A 19707-nucleotide genomic window follows, 5' to 3' on the forward strand; every position below is an offset into this window, starting at 1 on the left:
AAACATGTCTAAAATCCAGCACTCAGCAGACACAAAGGTCCATTTCAGAATGACAGAATGATGAATGTGGAGCTGATTTTAATGCATTTATATTCTGCTGGAGAGCTTCAGAAGTCAATATTCTTACCTGATATCCATCGTAGTTACTGAATAAATGATGGTCTGTTTGGGAAAACAGGCGGACAGAATACAGATTGACTTCCTGCAACACTAATCAATCCTAACTCTTTTATTATAATCAATATCATCAATGTTCAAAACAAAAGAGTCCTTTAAAGATCTTAAATCCACACTCAGACATTCAGAGAACGAGGCCACGTCCAGGTTCATAAAACATTTTATTTATTACACAATGAGGAAATGTACACATCAAATAATGCACAGTGCATTCTGGGAACATTCAAAATAAAAGCACAAACAGGAGAAAAGGTTAATAAACGGCGAGCGCGGCGGCGGTTTCCTAAACCTCCAGCCTGTGCATGAAGGTGACAGACAGCAGAGGACGCGTCACACCAGCCTCACTGTGGAGGACGACTTCAGTTTGACGTCCCTGCGCTTGAATCCAGCTGATAAAGACATGCAGCGTCACGCACGGCACGCTCACAACAACAGATTAACAGGAAGCTAAAGACTGCACAAGAGTTTCTTCATCAAAGGTGAAATCCTTCAAAATAAGACGACAGAGGAAGAGTCAAAGTGCAGGAGGTCTGTTCGACATGTTCTCGGCCTCATCGTGTCACTTCCTGTCAGCTGAGGCGAGCAGAAATCTACGGCGAAGAAAAGCCAGCGAAGCAGCACAAAGCACACGTTACGTAACGACATCGATTTTTAAACCTCTGCTGTCGAGTTAAATGAAGTAAAAGAAGCTGCAGCCGAGCGCTCGCTCACCCAAACCAGACACATTTCCCTCTCAGCTCCGGCAGCGAAAACTCTGCAGGTCGTTCTGTTTGCTGTTCCACGACACGAAACCTAACCGAGGTTTGAAAAACACGTCTGTTCGTCGTTTTTCAGCCCCACAAACTCTGATTATCAATCGATTCATCGTTTGATCAAGAGAGTATCGATCTGCAGCAGTTCTGATAATCCAACAGGTTTTTACACAAAATGTGAAGATTCTTCTACTTTTCTGTGAGAATTAAAGGAATAATTATGGATCCTCTGACGGGAACAAGCTGCTGTGACCTTTCAGCCCTGTTTGATTCAGTCTGACGCCTCCGCCTCCACCTCCACCTGCCAGTCAACACAGTGGGATCGGAGCAGTGCTAGCTGCTTCCTCTCTTAATGCTAAGCTAAGCTAACCAGCTGCAGATTGAAGCTATCCAGCGAGGCAGCTCTCTGAGGGTGGGAGCCATGCAGCACGCCGCAGCCGGCGGCGTTCCAAAAAGAGACGCCACAGGGACGCTGGTCTGGAGGCAGAGGGTCAGCCCACAGCTTCAGAGTCCACGTGATTGACAGCTTGTTTAGCATTTTCAAATGTCACACAAAGACAGACACCGGCGCTGTTACTAAGACAGAGGACATTTACATAAGCCAGCAGAGAAGCTAACTGAGCTCCACATGTTCACCTCAACAAGCTGCAGCGTCACTCACAGACTGAGGAGGGAAACCAGCAGCAGGTGAGGTGCAGGGACACAGGTGAGGTCGGGCAGGTGTGGACATTAAAGTCCAAACAGGCTGAATCAAACATGGACAGCAAGCCGTCTTACAGACAGACAGACTGCAGGTTATGTTTGTTCACTGAGGAGGAAACAGACAAAGTTCACTGAAGTGTCCAAAAGTCCCGCAGTCCAGGTCAAACGGTCAAGACGCGGCTGTGGTGGTCATGTGACTTACTTACTGAGCCGACTGTGTGTGTGTGTGTGTGTGTGTGTGTGTGTGTGTGTGTGTGTGTGTGTGTGTGTGTGATGATGTGACAGGGAAATGTTGGTCTTAAAGGGGCAGAGTCACCGACATGATGAACAGTTAATGTTTCCTTAACACCAAAAAACCACCTGAAGACGTTGAGGAGGACGCTTCAGGACGGCGCGGGCTCGTTGTCCTCATCCGGACTTCATGCATAAGAAGCAGCTTCTACTCTACAGGTCTGTGTAACTAACATGTGCGTTGTCTTCGGCCGTTATTGCGTCGCCGCGTGGCAGCAGGGGGTGAAGAGGTGGCGTTCTGAGAGGCTCAGAGGGAATCACCTGTCAGCAGGTAGGCTCATGTCATCAGACAGGAGCTGCTCTCCTGGAGGAGGAAGAGGAGAAAGGACTCGTGGTCATGTTGCTTCATTCAGCTGGCTCCCAAACGTCTGTCTGTTCAATCATTGCACCTCTTTATGTCGACATAAAGCACTAACAGAGCGTCATCACAAACACGCTGATGCTGAGTTTTCACTTCCAGCAGCTGAAATCAGACCTGCAGCACGTTCAGACGGTTCGTGACTGCAGAGCGCTGCTGCTGCTGATCTGAGGACAGTTTACGGACAGAACATGTGGTTTGAGTTTACGGGAAGCCTTTTTTAAGTTCATGTTTGGGGCTTTTATTTTGATGAAATGAACAGGAAGTGGAGGGGAGGGGAGGAGGACCTGGACTGGAATCAGATTCAGACTCAGGACATAGATCGCTACCAGGTGAGACACCAACACACCTGCAGTGACGCTCTCACAGAAACACTGAGCGTTTTTAAACTGGTGTTTTCTCTCTTCCTGCAGCGGCGTGCAGTTTGTGGCGGGATGGAGGATTTTTTTAACCCGGACCATCAGAGACGAGACGTCAGGGACAGACAGACTCGTCAGCTGACTGCTGTGTGCAGACACACTGTGGGCAGCCTGAACCTGAAGTCATTTAAAGCTTTGTCACCTTTAGTGTAACAACGTGGACGAGTGACAGGAAGTGACGGCGCACAGAAGCTTCCTCAGCTGTCTGACCATGTTCAGCACAGGTGTGATGCTCACTGCCGCTCAGCTCATGTGTGACGAGGATTCATCATCATGAATGAATGTGTGTGTGTGTGTGTGTGTGTGCGAACATGCTGAATCACTGTTGCAGGAAATCGTCTGCTGAATAACGACCTTTGACCTCAGAGAAGCTTCAGGCTTCTGGAGATGAGCTCTGCTCAGAGCAGAAACGAGGCCTCTGTGACCTTTGACCTCTCTCCTTTCAGACTGCAGAGGGACACGTTCATTTTGAGACAGCTGAGACTGAGCAGACGGACAAATGCAATCAGCTTTCATCCATCTGTCATCCGCCCACGTGGTTTAAAAAAGCAGCAAAACAATGAACAGGCTGCCGTCGTGGCGCCGGCAACGCCACCGCCACGCACCAAACAACCTCAGAGGAGGAGGAAGAGGAAGACTGTGGCCTGAGGAAGAGGACACGGACGGCCGACCCTGCAGAGGGTTTGAGCTGAATCTGTTCTTAGCAGTAGCATGATGCTATCGCCACCTTTATTCTACTTTATATACTATACTGCTTTCTGATTGGCTGGTTTCTAAACGCAGCAGCAGTGAAAATGTGACATTTTGGCTCTTAATTTTGACACTGAAGCTCTGGATAGACGTCATCAGGTACGCCTCAAAGTTCCCTCAAACACCGCCGCTTTGATAGATGACCACACACTGCTGGTGTGTGTGTGTGAGTGTGTGTGTGTGTGTGTGTGTGTGTGTGTGTGTGTGTGTGTGTGTGTGTGTGTGTGTGTGTGTGTGTGTGTGTGTGTGTGTGTGTGTGTTACCTGTACAGGGAGGCGTCTGGTTGTCGTAGTGAGACGTGTTGCTCTGAAGGGCTTCGTCCTCAGTGTCGCTGTCGCTGCTTGTTGCTGCCACCAGGACAGACGGTGACGGAGCTGCAGACAGAACAAAGACTGGATGAGACCACACGACCAGTAGACCACAAGACCATTAGACCATCAGACCACGAGACCATCAGACCATCAGACCATCAGACCATCAGACCACGAGACCATCAGACCACGAGACCATTAGACCATCAGACCACGAGACCAGAGACCATCAGACCACCAGACCATGAGACTATCAGAGCTGGACTGTCATCTTTCATCTTTCACTGAACAATAATTATAAAAACAGAAATAAAACAGATTTACAGCCGACATCAGTTTTGTTGACCACAGTGTGGCGTTGCTCCGCCCCCTGAAGTCCGCCATGTGATGACATCATTTTACTGTACAGAAAATGTATTAACATCTGATTTCCTCTGACGGACTGAAGCAGCGTGAAGGAGCGGAGCCACAGCCTGTTTGACGGACGGCCTTTTCTCACAGAGGTCGGTCCAAAGTGGCTTTCAGGCCCAGAGTTAGATGAGAAGATCGATACCACTCTCATGTCTGTCCATTAGATAAATGGCTGCCAGCAGCCAGATAGCTTAGCTTAGCACGAAGACTGGAACTGACTATTTCTTGGCTCTGACCAACCAGCAGAGTCCAGGAAGTCACCGGTCCAAGCCAAGAAGCAGTCCAGCACATCATGCTCCAGAAAACAGTGAATTAAGGTCTGTCAGTCGTAAACAAACGAGATGTAAACATGTCAACTAAAGAGCTTCAGAGGAGGCGCCACGCTGATCTGGTTTCCATGGACACGGACCGGGCTCGCCACTTCCTGTCTTTATGCTAACTGGCTGCTTCCTCGTTGTCACTGCTGCGACACAAACATTAAAGTCGGCACATTAACTCCTGAGTGAACCCACCTTCATTTGACTGTGGCTGTGCAGAGGGTCCCTCCAGCAAGGCCTGATGGGAGTTTCCTGAGCTCTCAGATTCACAGTCCAACATGGCTGCCCTGCGGTGGGAGGAAACAGAAGAGTGGATGTGAGAGGCGGAGCAGAGAGACGTTTTGTCTGAGGAACACGCCGACCTGCCGGCTCGGAGACGCACCCCAGACTCCGGCTGCCGCTGCTCTTGCTGGAAGTCACGTAGCTTGGCCCCCCCAACGAGAAGATGTCGTCCCTGGAGGCCGCGGCCCCGTACAGCTGCTGCTCCGCCGAGTACTGCTGCTTGGAGGTGGAGGCCTGCTCTGACGAGGAGCTGCCCAGAGACACGAGGGGCCCGTGGGGGCCGTCAGCCTTCAGCACTCCTGAAGCAGAGAGAGGAGGAAACAAAGCAGTTCAACCCAGACCAACAGAACCAGGAGAGAGAGTGAAACTGGAGCCACACACGAGTCGTCTGAACCCAACAAACTGAGTCACGGTCAGTAAAGTCAGGAGGAATCGTCCTGTTTGGAGCATGAACGAGGACATTTCATGACAGTCGGCCTGTCAGAGACCAGTGAGGGACCAGTGAGGGACCAGTGAGGGACGTGGACTTTAAGGCTGCTCTAATCGACCGTTTCAGTGGAGCATTTAGCAGCTACAGAGGCCGATGCTAATGCTGCTAACAAGCTCGCCAGGTAACATCTCCAAGGCGACGTCGTATTTATGTCAGACAGACTCTGAAGTCAGACCAGCACTGACCCTCTGCAGCTCCCAGCCCCTCCTTCAGATGCAGGCTGAGCTCTGAGGTCACGTCTGCGCCTCTCAGGTCCTTCTCCATCTCCTCTGGACTCCTCCTCTTCATGACCAGAGAGACGCTGCTGTCCAGGACAGGGGACAGAGACTTCCTGGCTGCACATGAACAGAAGACACACAAAGACAAACATGTGATTATTTCACATCTACGGCAAATGTTAGAGAGACAGCAGTCAACAGAGAATCCAACAAAGGAATAAAAAGGGCCGTTCAGACAATAAACTCAGAGTGTGGCTGTCAGAGTGTTTGTCTCTGCTGTCTGTGGATTCATGTGTTCATCCATGTTCCTGCTGTAGGTGTTTCAGCTCATTGAACTCCTTTATCTCCTGTTGCTGCTTTAATCTTCATCAATGCTTCAGATTCTAGATGATCATCACATGTGACAACCACGTATCTCCAAAAAGAAAAAAACAGGCTGTTTTCAGCTTTGTGACGAAGCTTTTTCAGCTGATCCAAGAGGCTTTTAAAGAGTTTACTGAGCTGAAGAAGACATGAAGGAACTCTTCATCCTTCAGCTCAAACACTCAGCATCAACACATCTGGAGACACGAGTTTTTCACTGGACAGAAAAGAGTCTGAAGAGTAACTACTAACTGTTACTAAATGTACAAGTACATTCTTTGAAGTAGTGCATAAAATGGAAATACTTCTTGAAAAGTACAAGGACCTGGAATCTGTACTTCAGTGCAGTACTTAGTAAATGTACTTAGTTACATTCCACAGAGGTGCGGCGGTCCTCACCTGGACGGCAGGGCCTGGACCGAGCTGCAGCCGCTCTGACCAGCAGGTCCAGCTCACCGGGCTTACGACAAGCCGACGGCTCTGAGTCGGCGTGGTGAGAGGGCGCCTCCTCCCCGCCAAAGCCCCCCGACGGACCGGGCCTGGGCTCTCCAGACCCCCGAGCCTCCAGCACCTGACTCTTCACATCAGACATCTTGCTGCGGACCTCGGCCATCTGAGCCTTGAGGCGGATCAGGACCCCTGAGTCCGGAGCTGACCGCCGCACCGCCTGAGGCCGCCGCTCTCGCTCTTTCCTGGAATGAGGATGAGCTGCACGAGACGAGAAAGAGGAAGAGGAGACGAGGAGTCAAACTGGAGAAAACGAATCCTTCTGAGAAACCTCTGACGCCTCACGCTGCTTCATCAAACCTCAGAAAATCCAGAATCCAGACTGTCGGTATTCGGTCACATGATTGTTTCTCTAACTGCTGGATCACCATTAAGGACAAACATACAGACACACACCTGAGTGGTCTTCAACACACACCTGTTCAGTCAGTCTCACGGCTCTTTCATTAAGCTGTCAATCATCATTCTCCACATTCACACCTTCTACTAAGCGTCTCATTCTGCCGTCATTCAGCACTGCTGATTGGCTCCTGCTGATGACAGACATCAAATGAAGTGTGATTTCTCTGAACGCCGCGGAGTGAAAAAACGTGTCCCTTTAAAAGTTAACCTGTGTCTGCTGAGGAGCTGATGTGTTTGTGGACGAGCCTGTGTGTGACTCTCAGTTGAGCTGCAGTGATGTGCTGCTGGTGGCTCGAGTGTGTTCAGACCTTGGCTGTGCAGCAGAGATACAGGTGGCCGGGGCTGAAGCCCCCACAGAGACTCCACGCTGCTGCGCTCCTTCAGATCCAGCAGCTGGATCAGGATGACCGGGTCGATCTCCAGCAGGCTGTTGTTGCCCGGACCGACGGCGGCAGCAGCTCCGCCGCCGCTGCGACCGGCAGCAGCAGCACCGCGATGTAGAGAGCGCACACTGGAGCTGGATCCACCTGCAGATCAGGCAGAACACAGGTGAGTCTTTCCTTCAGAGCACCTGCATGGATTAGCTGATGGAGTAAAGAATAACATCCTGCTGGATGCTGGAGACGGCGCTGGTCTGAGGACTTCAGTCGACAGTTCAACCTCAGGTCTAATGAACCCGATCACACCTGGAGCTCACTGCTCCATTTGCTCCTTTCTGCCTTTTCTACTGTGATTACTGAACATGTCAGCCTGTGTTCTCATTTATTTGTAGATCTCTGGATCATTTCTGGTGCTCTCACTCTTTTTCTGCCATCACTGAGATCAACAGAATAAAGGTTTAAGTTTCTTTTCTTGTGACTTGCTTAAAAATGGTTTCCTCCTCAGAGGGGAGAGTTTTCCACGCCAACCCGTCCAACGCTCATCCTGTGGTTTGACTGAACACGTCACGAACCTTTCTTCACTGCTGCTGTGTAACCATAAAGCATGTGTCGCAGTCACTCTCAGTTAAGACTTCTCTTTTACTGTTGATTCATTTCTTTGAGCAGAGTTTCTACTTGCAGCATCAGGCTTTAAATCTACTAACAAAGAAAGAATATTTAAGCTCAACAGAAACGCGTCTGTATTGACACTGGCATTAATAATATGTGATACAGGTTTTCTGCTGTGGTTCCAGCTGCTGGGATCATTTCATCCTCAGTAAAAATGTTTCCAGACAAAAATCCTTCATGAGTTAGAAAATGGAGTCTGGCTTTACGACAGCATCAAAGCAAAACTTAGCAGTGATAACTCAGAGCGGGACCTGAAGAATGTGCCGGAACATTGTGCCGAGCTCCACTGACATCTAACAGAGTGAACACACACAACCCCCACACATGAACACATATAGACACCAAGTGCTTCTATATCAGCAAGCTGCAAGGGGTACAGAGCACCAGCAGTGAGTCACCCTCTTCATGCCTTTCAACACCAACACAGTGAAACACAGTGAAGGAGCTGCTCTGAGGCCCACCACGAATCACCACAGATCACCACGACTCAATCACCACGAATCACCACAGATCACCACGACTCAATCACCACGAATCACCACAGATCACCACGAATCACCACAGATCACCACGACTCAATCACCACGAATCACCACAAATCACCACAGATCACCACGAATCACCACGAATCAATCACCACGAATCAATCACCACGAATCAATCACCAGGAATCACCACGAATCAATCACCAGGAATCAATCACCACGCATCACCCCGTTCTGCCTGTGTGCTTATCGAACACACTAGATGTGCTGTGTTGTCTGAGTCTCTAATAGTGGCCCAGGCTTTTATTGGGCTCAGCTGAGGAGCAGATGACAAACGAGTTTCTTTTCTCTGTCAGAAAAACGAATGCATCACTGTGTATTCACCTGAGAGTTCTTGCTTCTTACTGCTGGACTGGTGACTCATACTGGTTGGACTGGTTTGCACACCTGCACAGCAGCCTGTGGAGCTTAAGGGGGCTCACATAAACACCCACCCCCCTCACCCCCCACCCCCACTGAGACTCATCGTGGAAGGTGAAAAGAAGCGTCCGGCAACACCAAGAGTCACGGCTGTATGTCGACGGCCTCTGAAGGCCAACAGTCGTACTGGAAAGAACTGAACCGCCTACACATCTAAAGACGTTCTGCACCAAAGGACGACTGATGGGACGGAGTCTGGGAAAGTTCTCTTTGGCTGAAATGGATGTGGAGGAAAGTTCATACTGATGGACCTGAACCTGCTTTCATGTCACTTTTCAAGATTTATGAGCCAAATGTGAAGCTCTCTTCATAAAAGGCCTCGAAAAACAAATCAGTTATCAGCTGATACACTTCAGGACGAGGACGAGGACGCACAGTTCTGTTTAGAAGTCAGTGGTTTTCAGAGGCTCAGACGGTCTGCACAGACAGCCTCTGTCTCATGGAGGACTTTGTGAGGAGATACAGATGTGGAAAGTATAATTTGGGTTTCACTCCTTGAGCCAAAGCTAAACTTTCCACCGAGTTTCACTGAATTCTGTTGACGAGTTTCTGAGAGACATCATCTCGGAACAAACAGAAAGACAGATTTCCTCTGCAGACGTAAACAGGGAAGCCTGCTCCTGCACCGCAGAGATCTGAGCTGTCAGCTGTGGGATTTACACGTCGAACGAATGAAGAAAACTGCTTCGTATTGGACTGTGAATTATACCTGTGGCTCCAGCCAAGTCATCAGGAAGCTCTCCTTCTTCTGTCTCCAGGTTTCCAATGAAGTCTACATCGTTCTCTCCTGACCTGTAAAATACACAAACGCTCAGAGAAACTGAGGCCTTTATGTTCTAACCACTGATCCACAGTCAGAAGAGTCACACAGGATTCAGGACCTTAAACCACAGACTGAGAGGAACTGAGCTCACATGGTCTCCTCGTCTATGTCGTTCTCCTCTGTGTTGCTGGTGGCTGTGGAGCTCCCTGAGGTGCTGCTGCCGTCCAGCGGGTTCACCTCCTCCTCCGTCAGACAGTCCACCTCCAGGTCGCCGTCCGAAAGCTCCTGAACAGCACAGTGACATCGTGATCACGGCGAGCTGTTTATGGGCAGGCAGACGATAAGCTGCACCACATCCCATCCTTACGTTAGAGTCGTCGTGCTGGGTCCTCTCTTCTTCTTCGCCTTTTTTACTGTTGCTCAAAGTGGTCTGGATCTCGTCGTCACTCTTCACCGAGCGAGGGTCCCTTTCGGAGGCGGTGGTGCCCGCAGTGAGCCTCAGGTCAGGCGGCGAGGAGCTGCGCGACGTCTGCCGGCGAAACAGCTCGATGGCCAACCTCTGAAAGCAGGAGTATGGATAACAGCAACACAGTCAAGTTAAACGAAAGGAAAAATGAAATGTTCGAGTGAGCAACGGACGGACAGACGACAGCAGCACCTCTTTGAGGTTGTTGATCTGCTGGATGTAGCTGCTCTGGGCCGACTCCAGCTGGCTGATGTACCAGTACTGATCTCTGCACTTCTGGAAGAAGGTGGGTGAGCGAACCTGGTACCTGTGCAGCACACACACGATAACCAATGAAACAACAGGACTGCTTCACTGCCTGTTTCTCCACTATCAGAGTGATGATGGTGTGTGTGTGTGTGTGTGTGTGTGTGTGTGTGTGTGTGTGTGTGTGTGTGCGTGTGAGAGCCCACCGGAGGACCAGTGTGTCCGTCTGCATGTTCAGGTAGCCCTCGCTGGCCAGCAGGTCCAGCCTGAAGAAGCGGTTGTAGCCCCAACATTCACCAACCTCAAAGTCAGAGGCGAACTCCCGAATGATGTTCTTGGTGGGGTCACTGGAGGCCTGATGGACCATCTCCACGCGGTACTCGTACCTACAGGGAACCACGACAGCATCAGCACACGAGGACACACTCAAAGCGAAGAGACTTTCTGTATGTGGTTGAATGTTTGAGCTCTGCGAGAAGGACGAAACACTTCCTGTCTACAAATACAACCTGAGCCTCTGCTCGTGTACATTACAAGTATTTTTCTACTTCTGAATACGTTTTTGTTACTGTCATCAATTCCCATAAAGGACCAGAAACAATGATGTGTTAGTCCTCCTCTCGAAACCGTCTGTACTCCTTCAGTCACAGTAAATGCACATTTTGATGTCTGAAGGATGAAACGACGACCTGAAACAGCTGCTCACTGTGTTCAAACTCAAACTCAAGCAGGAGTGAACGGTGCACTATTATCAGCAGTGGATTAACACACATTCGGAGCTCTGGGGAGGCTTTCCCTGCAGTCTGTTCACACTAATTAAAACCTATCTTAACCTTTAACTTGGCAATGATTCATCCCATCATGGTCACAAATGCTCAGTGGGTTAACGAGTGCTCGCTGAGTCTGTGTGCCAGCCTCATTACTCTCACATTTTCACCAACACAAAACTTATCACACGCTGGTAAAATCGGATCATTTGAGCAGAGCTCAGTCTAACTGCAGAGACAAGAGGCACATTTATTCAGAGTCCATACTTTGATGTTTCAGGGAGTCCAGCAGACAGTTCCAAGAACACAGACAGGTAGTTTCCACGGACGACACCATTTCCATCCTGAGGAAACAAAGAGTCAGTGACACAGAGACGAGACTGACAGACAGTGAACAGCTTTAAGACCTGTGATATGTCCACAACTTCAGTAACCAATCATCATCCAGCGCCTGGTCTGTTATAACAGTCCAATGACCGCTGCTTATAGTCATGCCTTTGGTTATTAACACAGTAAATATTGACCTTAACTGCACAGAGAACTGCTCTTTAACTTGAAACAGGCTTGTAATAGAGACAGGTCTGTATTTCTAATGTTACCTTTAATATGTAAATGATCATACTTTAAAACATCTTGTTTTCTGAAGCTCTCCTGTTTGTCACTTGTTGTTCAGTTAACTCAACATTTCCTCCATGTTGACCTGCTGATTTGATCAGTTCAGGCTGAGACTTCTTACCTGTTCATTCAGTACAGCAATCATCCAATCATCTCTACTTTGCTGTTTTAAGTTTCTCCCTTCGACTTTGCTTCTTTCATGCCACATTAATCTCACTTATTATCATAACTGGGCTTTAGAAAAGAGTTGTGAGCTCATGATGAAGAGCGGCGTAGCTGACTGCAGATGCTAAAGCTCGTTCTGCGGAAACATCGGCGGAAGAGAAACTCACCGGGTAGACTTTGAGTCTCCAGCAGAGCCCAGATATCTGCAGAGGAGGGCTGTAGACGGGGTCGGCCCGCTGCCTCAGGGTGCTGAAACACAGAAACACACTCGTCTCAGAGCACAAGGACACATCAGGGACAGAGGATTCCTGTCTGAGGGTGTGTTATTATCAACAAGGTGATCGCAGCAGCGCTCTACAGCCTACAGAACTCTGCCTTTGATGCTTTATTATTATTATTATTATTATTATTATTATTATTATTATTATTACTACACCAACCCCCCCGACTTCCCTCCCACAGTCATAGTCTTCCTCATGGTGACCCAGAGAGCTTTTAATGAGGACAGTTTCTCATGAACACATGTGGCTTATAACAAGAGACAAAGCTGCTGCTGGTTACAGCAGCATCACTTCACGCTGCTCAACAAGTGACGACATGCAGCCGATGCAGCAGGACGTTTCTGAGGTTTGCTCAGATCTACACTGAACTGTGCTTTACATCTTCACAGTGATGATGAGGAGCAGATACCAACAAACCAGCTGAGTCCCACAAGAGCTTACAGCTGTTCCAAACGACCTCACATCAACATCTGTCTCGTTCTAAGACCGTCAGCTGAATGTAAATGAGCTGTATGCGTCTAAGAGCACAACAGAAAAGCATATTTCTACATTATTCACTCAGACACACACAGCTGACGAGCTGCACACAGCACTGAGGTCATCTCTGACTAAATGCCGCCAGCGAGAGGATTTACCTGAAGTTGACCAGAACAAAAGTGCTGGAGTCGTAGGCGGGAACCAGCTCACTGAAAGCACACAGAGGAAGGCGATTACACACCGAGCACAGCTGGACTTTACGGACTCTTCTCTGCTGTCAGTGCTTCAGGCACACAGAGTGAAACCCACACTCAAAATGGGATGCTGACATGAAGCTGCTGTTTGAAGAAAATATCTCTGGGTTTTAGACAAAACAACCATTTTTAACTACGTTTCATATCTTAACTGATGATGCTAATCTGTCAAATGCTCAAATGCTGTCACGTCTCCCCACTGTGGACCTTTCCTGCAGCAGAGCAGATTACCTGGTGAAGTCTGGGGGGACCGGCGTGGTGACGAAGGACTGCATGGGTTTCCGATGGACCTGCTGGAACATGAGCAGGATCTCTGGGCTCTTGGAGATCAATTCGCTTTTGCTGCAGGAGTGAAGCTGTTCAACACACACACACACACACACACACGCCGACAGCAAACAATCATCACGCTGCGGACACAAACGTGCAGATAAAACACTGACAGTTCAATCAATCCCAGAGTTTCTCTGTGGATCTGTGTGGGCATTTAACACGAGAGTGCAACTAATATTAGCTGTGTCATGGTTTGCAAACACGCAGCCTCGAGGCTCCGCTGCTGAACACGCTTTGCTTTCATCTCAGAAAAGAAGACTCGGTCCAGTCCAGTGTGTATTCACAGCAGCAGGACGATGGATGAGGTCCCTGTGATGAAAGTGTGGTGTCCATGTTGATGGTGATGAAGGAAAAGGACACACAGACAACAGCAGATGTGTTTCTAAAGGCTTCTGGATGAAGCAGCTCCACGGTACAAAGGAGCACCACCTGTCAGGCTTTGGCTGCACAGGCGTGATGCATTCACTGCTTTCACTGGTGCTTTCATGGAATTCGCTCAGAATAAGAGAAACACAGCATCACCACACACACATCATACTACTTAATATTAAATAATACGGTAAAGTGCATCAGCTACATGTGCACTCTCAGCAGAGACCACCTCGAGTCCACTTGTAAGACAAAGTCTTGTAACTGTGACATGAAAGACATCCTGCGTTAAAGCTTCTGTGATAGAAGCAGCTTACAGTGAAGAACCACAGAGCAGAGGCCTCTCGCCACCTGCAGCGAACACAACCCTCCTGTTGGATTTCGTGGCCTGAAGCTTTACTGTCTGCTTCGCTGCTCTTATCAACCTCGCCTCCAGCAGCAGCTGTCAGCAAAGCAACTCTGATAAACCCACGACAGACCACCAGGCCTGCACCAAACCAGGGCGCTAAGCGAGGCTAACGGACGACAGAACGCTGGACGTACTGCAGTCACACAAACACGAGCTGAAACATCATGATAAGCTTTAAAATGTAGAATCTGATCAGCAGCAACAGAACAGCGACATGCAGCTACATGAACGCAGGCTTTGAGCTGCTGCAGACGACCCACCTGATGCTCCACTTCCTGCAGGAGAGACTCCAGCAGCTCCGTCTCCTGGGTCAAGGACGTCTTCTGGCCTGGTGGGGAGGAACGCATTTCTATTTTCAGTGCACTTGTGCTGAATGTCAGGCCTGATGGAGGCCGGTGAGGGTGAGTGGCTGGCTGTGCAGGGTGTGTGTGTGGGCGCTGAGTGCATCCATCCACTCAGCCCAGATAAATATTTCATACGTCTATTACCCATAGATATAAACGGTGCCTCTTTCAGCAGGGAGCTGGGTTAAGGTCTCGACCTTCAGACACGGTGCACTGCCATTTAAGGTGCATTAACAACCCTTTCAGACATGGAACACATCGCACTGCTTCATCGAGCTGTTCGAGGGGAGGACTCTGCCGTCCAGATGCAGACGATCGTTTATTCACCCGTCCACAGAGTCTTTACCTCACAACAGCTTTCAAAGCTTCCTCGTTTATCAAACTGATTTTCTGAGGTACATGTGAGTCACAGTGATCCTCGTCATGCAAACAAAATGCACATTTAATGTCTGAGTTCACTGAGCTGCTGCAGCTTCAACGTTACTCTGAATTCAGACGACAGAAAAGTGACTGCAAACATGTTGATGAAGGGGCGGTCTTAAACGAACCACAATTCAATCTAAAATCAACCGTGTTTCACCATTTTAGGCTGAATGCTTGTGTAGTAAACTCAGGGATGAATCAGTGTGTCACCGTCACTGCATGCAGAGGACGTCTCAGCGTCTTACCCATGAGGGTGATGAGCTTGTTCTTCAGCTGGTTGTCCAGACGAGCGATCATCATCTCCACGGCGTTCCGGATCTCTCGGACTCTCTCGTCCTTCGCTCCCCTGACGGCCTCCACGTTCCTCTCCTGAGACACACACACACACACTTCAGCATCATCTAACTGTATCAGCTCTCAGTGAAATAAAGGTGTTGGTGCCATCTAGTGGATGTCAGCAGAACTTTCTGTCGAACTTTAAACATTTCTGATGAATATTTTGACATAATTAGTATTTTTAAGTGAAGTTGGTGACGAGCTGGTTGAATGACTGGTTGTTTTTTTTCAGGTCGACCTTAACGACATGAAACAGATGCTTCAATGATCACTGATGTTTCTCTGTGCTTCATTTCCTTCACCTCAGACAAGAAAAAATACAAAACCCCAAATACTCACTGACCTTTTACAGGTTCAGCGTCTCTCTCGGCTCGTTAATCATGTTTATCAGTCAAACGTTCACTGAGTTCAGGTCTGCAGTTTAAAGGGTCTCACACCTGAACGAAGCTCACAGGGCGGGGCTACAGGAAAGTTCACAGTGCCCAAAATAAACATGTCTGCCTCTCAGAGGAGTGACCGTGCGCTGAAGGCAGTGGCTGCTGATCTTTTACTTTTTGGCACTTCTTGTATAAAAGCAACACGCGGTCCTCACCACTTCCTGCACCAGACTGATGAGCTCCATCAGGCGGCGGCGGAGCTTGGCGACCTCCTCCTTCACTTTGGTCACATGCTGCTCGTAGATCTCCACCAGAGGCTTGAAGGTGTGGCCTCCGTGCTGGACACAAAGACCATCCATCACTCTCTGCAGCGTGTGTGAGTCTAATGTTCAGCTTCTGCTGATTTCACAGACTCAACCGTTAACAGACTAACTAAAACTTCTGACTGACTTCTTGGAGAACTGCTCTCTGTAAGTGATCATTGTGTTTACATGCAAACGGTGAAAATGACAGAGGGGAAACGTTACCATGCCCCCCCACAGAGCACACTGGTGGCAGATGCATTTCTTACAGGTCCAACAGAAAACACTCAGCTTCTCGTGGTGGTTCTCACATCTGCAAAGGAACCAAAGACAGGACACGACAGCTCAGACACACAGAAAAAGACTCAAACTGGTCATCACTGGAGACGCTGGTCACTGCTTCTGCAAAGTTTAGGGAAATTCAAAGTTCATAAAGGCAGAGGATGGAGGACAGTAATGATGATGGTAAAGGAGATAGAGGAGGAAGAGGAGCATGAGGAGGAGAAGCAGGACGCAACAAAGCCTCCCTGATGAAAAGCTCTACAGGTTAAGGACTGAAGGGAGAAGGGTGAAATCACAGGAAGGCTCTCAACACTAATGGACACATGGGTGGAGAATTTGAGCAGGGGTGGAGGAGAAGCAGGAGGTGCTCACTTGTCTTTGTCGTTGTCCTCGTGCTTGGTGAGGCTGCAGAGCTGCAGGGTGTCCAGCTGCTGGGTGACCTCCTCTGCCCAGCGACAGTTCACCAGCTCCCTCAGCTGGAGCGGAGCCCTGTGTGTGGACGTGTGCGCGCACACACACACACACACACACACACACACACACACACACACACACACACACACACACACACACACACACACACACACATTAAAACAGCACACATCTTAAACAGCAGCTTGCTGAATCCAGAGGCTGCTTTCCCTCCTCTACGCCTGTGATGTTGGTATTATTCTCTATCGTTATTCCCTCGTCTGACTGTGTTGTGACGTGTCGTCTACGCTGCTGACACTTCTATGAAAATCATTTCCTGTTCCACGCTTTCCTCAAAGCCGCACTCTGAACGCTGACGGACAGCATGGATGGACAGATGTGCTGTCAGGTGCTTACCTGCAGTGTGGACACTGGGCTCTCTGCTCCGTCAGCCAGCGCTGTCAAACAAGAGGATCCAGTTTAGTGATGAGTGACATCCAAACGCAACCAGTCAAACATGCTGCCACTGAGTCTATTCAGGATGCAGCTGGAAATAATCCATCTGCACATTGGTATCAATAAATCCCACAATTACAGAGTTTTTGTCCACGATCCCAGAAAAGTTGGGACTCTGTAAAACACCAATAAAGCAGAATAAACGTACTCGTATGCAGCTGAAGCAGCAGAGTTTGGAGCAGTGCGGGCAGAGACGAGCATCCCTCAGCTTCTCCATGCAGATGAAGCAGCGAAACACCTCGGCGATGCTCTGGACAGAGGACATGAGTGACAGCTGAGGTGAATCCGTCAGTCAAGTTGTGTAAGTCATGTCTAGATTTTAGCCGTCTTCAGACATCTCAGCAGAATGCCTATAAAAATGTGTTTTCATTCTCAAGAACTCATAATTCCACCTTAAATCTTCCTGCCATGGATAACAGACTGGTACTGACAGTGAAGATGTTCAGTCTTAGAAATGTCCAGACAACATGAGTTTCTTCTATCAGAATAAAGATCCTCCGTGCAGAGGCCTTCAGTCAGGTCAAAGATCTGCTGGCCGAGCGTCAGGGAGGTGAACGATGGACATCTGTGTGTGACACGTACCTCAACGCTCTGTTCATCCATCTCAGCCAGTTTGAACTCTTGGTCTCAGGAGAAAGAAGGAAGTCGTGGCCGATGGTCTGAAAAGAAAAGCCACATGAAGAGAACAACGTTAAACTGAGTTTTAACTGCTCAGACTTCAAATCTCAGTTCAGCTGCATGATGAAGATCAGCTGAAAACAGAAAGAAAAACAAGTTTCAGGACTCTACAAGTCCACATCATTAAAAATCAACTGACAGCAGTGGCCAAAAAACACACAAACTGCATGTTTTATCACACTTTTCTTTCGTTTTCAGTGTTTTTAGCCTCTTGTGGTTTTACTCTGCTGTACATTTCACACTGTTTTATGGCGTCTTCTCTTCTTTATCTTTAGTCTACTCGTGTTATTCACTGTTTAACCACTCTGGTTAGAAAATGAACTTATTGATATTTAAATACTGTGACATGTTTTAGTATACGGCTGACAGTATTTTTACTTTGCTGTAAAAAGGCTGAAACATGGGCATGCTGCTCAGGACAGCACACCTTGTCATCACCGTTAGCTTGAAGTCTGCAAACCTGAAAGGCCCCAAACACACTGACAGCTAAGGCTAAGCTGGCGGAGGGGGGGCGGTGAGAGCTAGCTTAACCTGCACATTGACACAAAGCATCGAGCTCAGCAGGAAGCACACAAACGTCTCACCGAACCGTGAGGCTAGCTAGCAAGCTAGCTAGCTGGAATTAGCAGGGTGGCTCATTTACCTTCCCAGAGACTCGGCTTCGTCTGTCACACCTGACAAACAAACGCTAAACTACATTATCTATTCAAGCACGCGGCAGGCTGGTCTGCGCTGCTTTAGCCGCCATTAAAGATAAAAAATACGTCCCGCGGCCGGTGAATCACGGCAGAAGTCAAACGATCCTCCACAGCGGCTAAAACGGCTAAAAACGGCTTCTTTTGCCCTAAATTGAAGATGTAACGGCAGCGCTCGCTCTGAAGCTGTCTGTCCCCTAGCAATCACCAATCAAATGCCTCATTTTCTTCTTCTCTTGATGTTATTGTTTCACGTTTGTCCGAAAGCTTCAGAAACGTTACCGCCACCTACTGGACCGTTCAAAGAATCACAGTGGAAATACACACCTGAGGCAGATAGAAGCTGCTGCGGGGACATGAGGGAATGAATGAATGAACCAATGAATAACTAAATAACTAAATAAATGTTGTCAGTGTATGAAGATTGATTATTGGCTGTCTGGCTTCTTTTCTGACACATTGTACACAAAAATACAAACACAAAAAAGCAGCTTTTAATGCCTTGAAGATCTCTGTACCTGGTTGATTATTATCAAGTGTTTGTATGATGTCCTTCAGAGCTAGTACATAATTTGATCGGTCAATGATCAATTCAGCACTTTTCTAAGCAAAAACACCAAACAGATAGTGTCATTGTGCAGCTCTTAGATGTGAAGGTTTGCAGATTTTCTCTGTTGTCTGTCTGTCTGTCTGTCTGTCTGTCTGTCTGTCTGTCTGTCTGTCTGTCTGTCTGTCTGTCTGTCTGTCTGTCTGTCTCTCAGTCTGTCTCTCAGTCTGTCTGTCTGTCTGTGACCAGCCGTCTACTCTTTACAGACCACAGGACGGTAACATCGTCCAGTCAGATTTGAAGCTGGTACATCCATCAACCAGGATGATGTGTTGCTGGTCGAGTTCAGTGATAGCTTGGCCGTAACCTCTGGTCACAGTTTGGAGATCTAACCAGCCTCCTCCTCCTCCTCCTCCTCCTCCTCCTCCTCCCCCCCCCCCCCCCCCCCCAGCCTTGCTGCTCTGCAGGAGCAAAGAAAAACTGCATCCTGAGCTCCTCACAGTTTAGAGGTACTTGTACTTTACTTGACAAATTCCATTTCGTGCTACTTTATACTTCTGCTCACCTCTTCTTCTTCACCTCTTCTCCTCCACTCCTGTGGATTCTACCTGTTAATCAAATGCAGGTGAGTTATATTAGCTCCACCTTGACAAACTGCAGCAGTAAAATGTTATGCACACATTAACACATCAGAATAAATTATCCAATAACATGATGGGACGTTTCTGCATCATGTGGACTTTTACTTTAACTCTCTTAGTAGATAATAATAATAATAATTTTGAGTAAGTTTTTCAATGTAGGTAAATTTAATGGAGTATTTTTCAGTTTTACAGTGTAGTATTTCTACTTTTATTTCAGTAAAAGATCTGTGTACCTGCATCTCA

General features: G+C 48.3%; 1 protein-coding gene across 1 annotated transcript; it reads right to left on the bottom strand.

Annotated features, from left to right (window-relative positions):
* Nucleotides 1-320: 320 nt before the first annotated feature.
* trim37 (tripartite motif containing 37) lies at nt 321-18489 on the bottom strand. The gene is made up of 25 exons (XM_070983337.1): nt 18222-18489; nt 17483-17559; nt 17049-17150; nt 16802-16842; nt 16346-16462; nt 15917-16004; nt 15605-15727; nt 14922-15045; nt 14170-14237; nt 13030-13154; nt 12703-12753; nt 11954-12035; nt 11274-11350; nt 10446-10625; nt 10186-10300; nt 9895-10086; nt 9679-9812; nt 9474-9556; nt 7059-7277; nt 6241-6549; nt 5446-5595; nt 4871-5069; nt 4684-4775; nt 3713-3823; nt 321-2226 (listed from the first exon to the last, which is right to left on the bottom strand). Exons 2-25 carry the CDS (start codon nt 17501-17503, stop codon nt 2180-2182), a joined length of 2850 nt encoding a protein of 949 aa, XP_070839438.1. The 5' UTR covers nt 17504-17559; nt 18222-18489; the 3' UTR covers nt 321-2179.
* Between the last annotated feature and the right edge of the window lie 1218 nt (nt 18490-19707).

Source organism: Chaetodon trifascialis, chromosome 16 (genome assembly GCF_039877785.1).
Source record: "Chaetodon trifascialis isolate fChaTrf1 chromosome 16, fChaTrf1.hap1, whole genome shotgun sequence".
NCBI classification, from domain to species: Eukaryota; Metazoa; Chordata; class Actinopteri; order Chaetodontiformes; family Chaetodontidae; genus Chaetodon; species Chaetodon trifascialis.

Excerpts from the sequence above, each read along its gene's own strand:
- trim37 (XM_070983337.1), bottom strand. The coding sequence starts at position 17,503 with ATGGATGAACAGAGCGTTGAG. Across the intron at positions 15,728-15,916 it reads GTGCTCTGTGGGGGGGCATG|CACGGAGGCCACACCTTCAA; the intron begins GTAACGTTTCCC and ends CTTTGTGTCCAG. Across the intron at positions 10,301-10,445 it reads ACGGACACACTGGTCCTCCG|GTACCAGGTTCGCTCACCCA; the intron begins GTGGGCTCTCAC and ends TGTGCTGCACAG.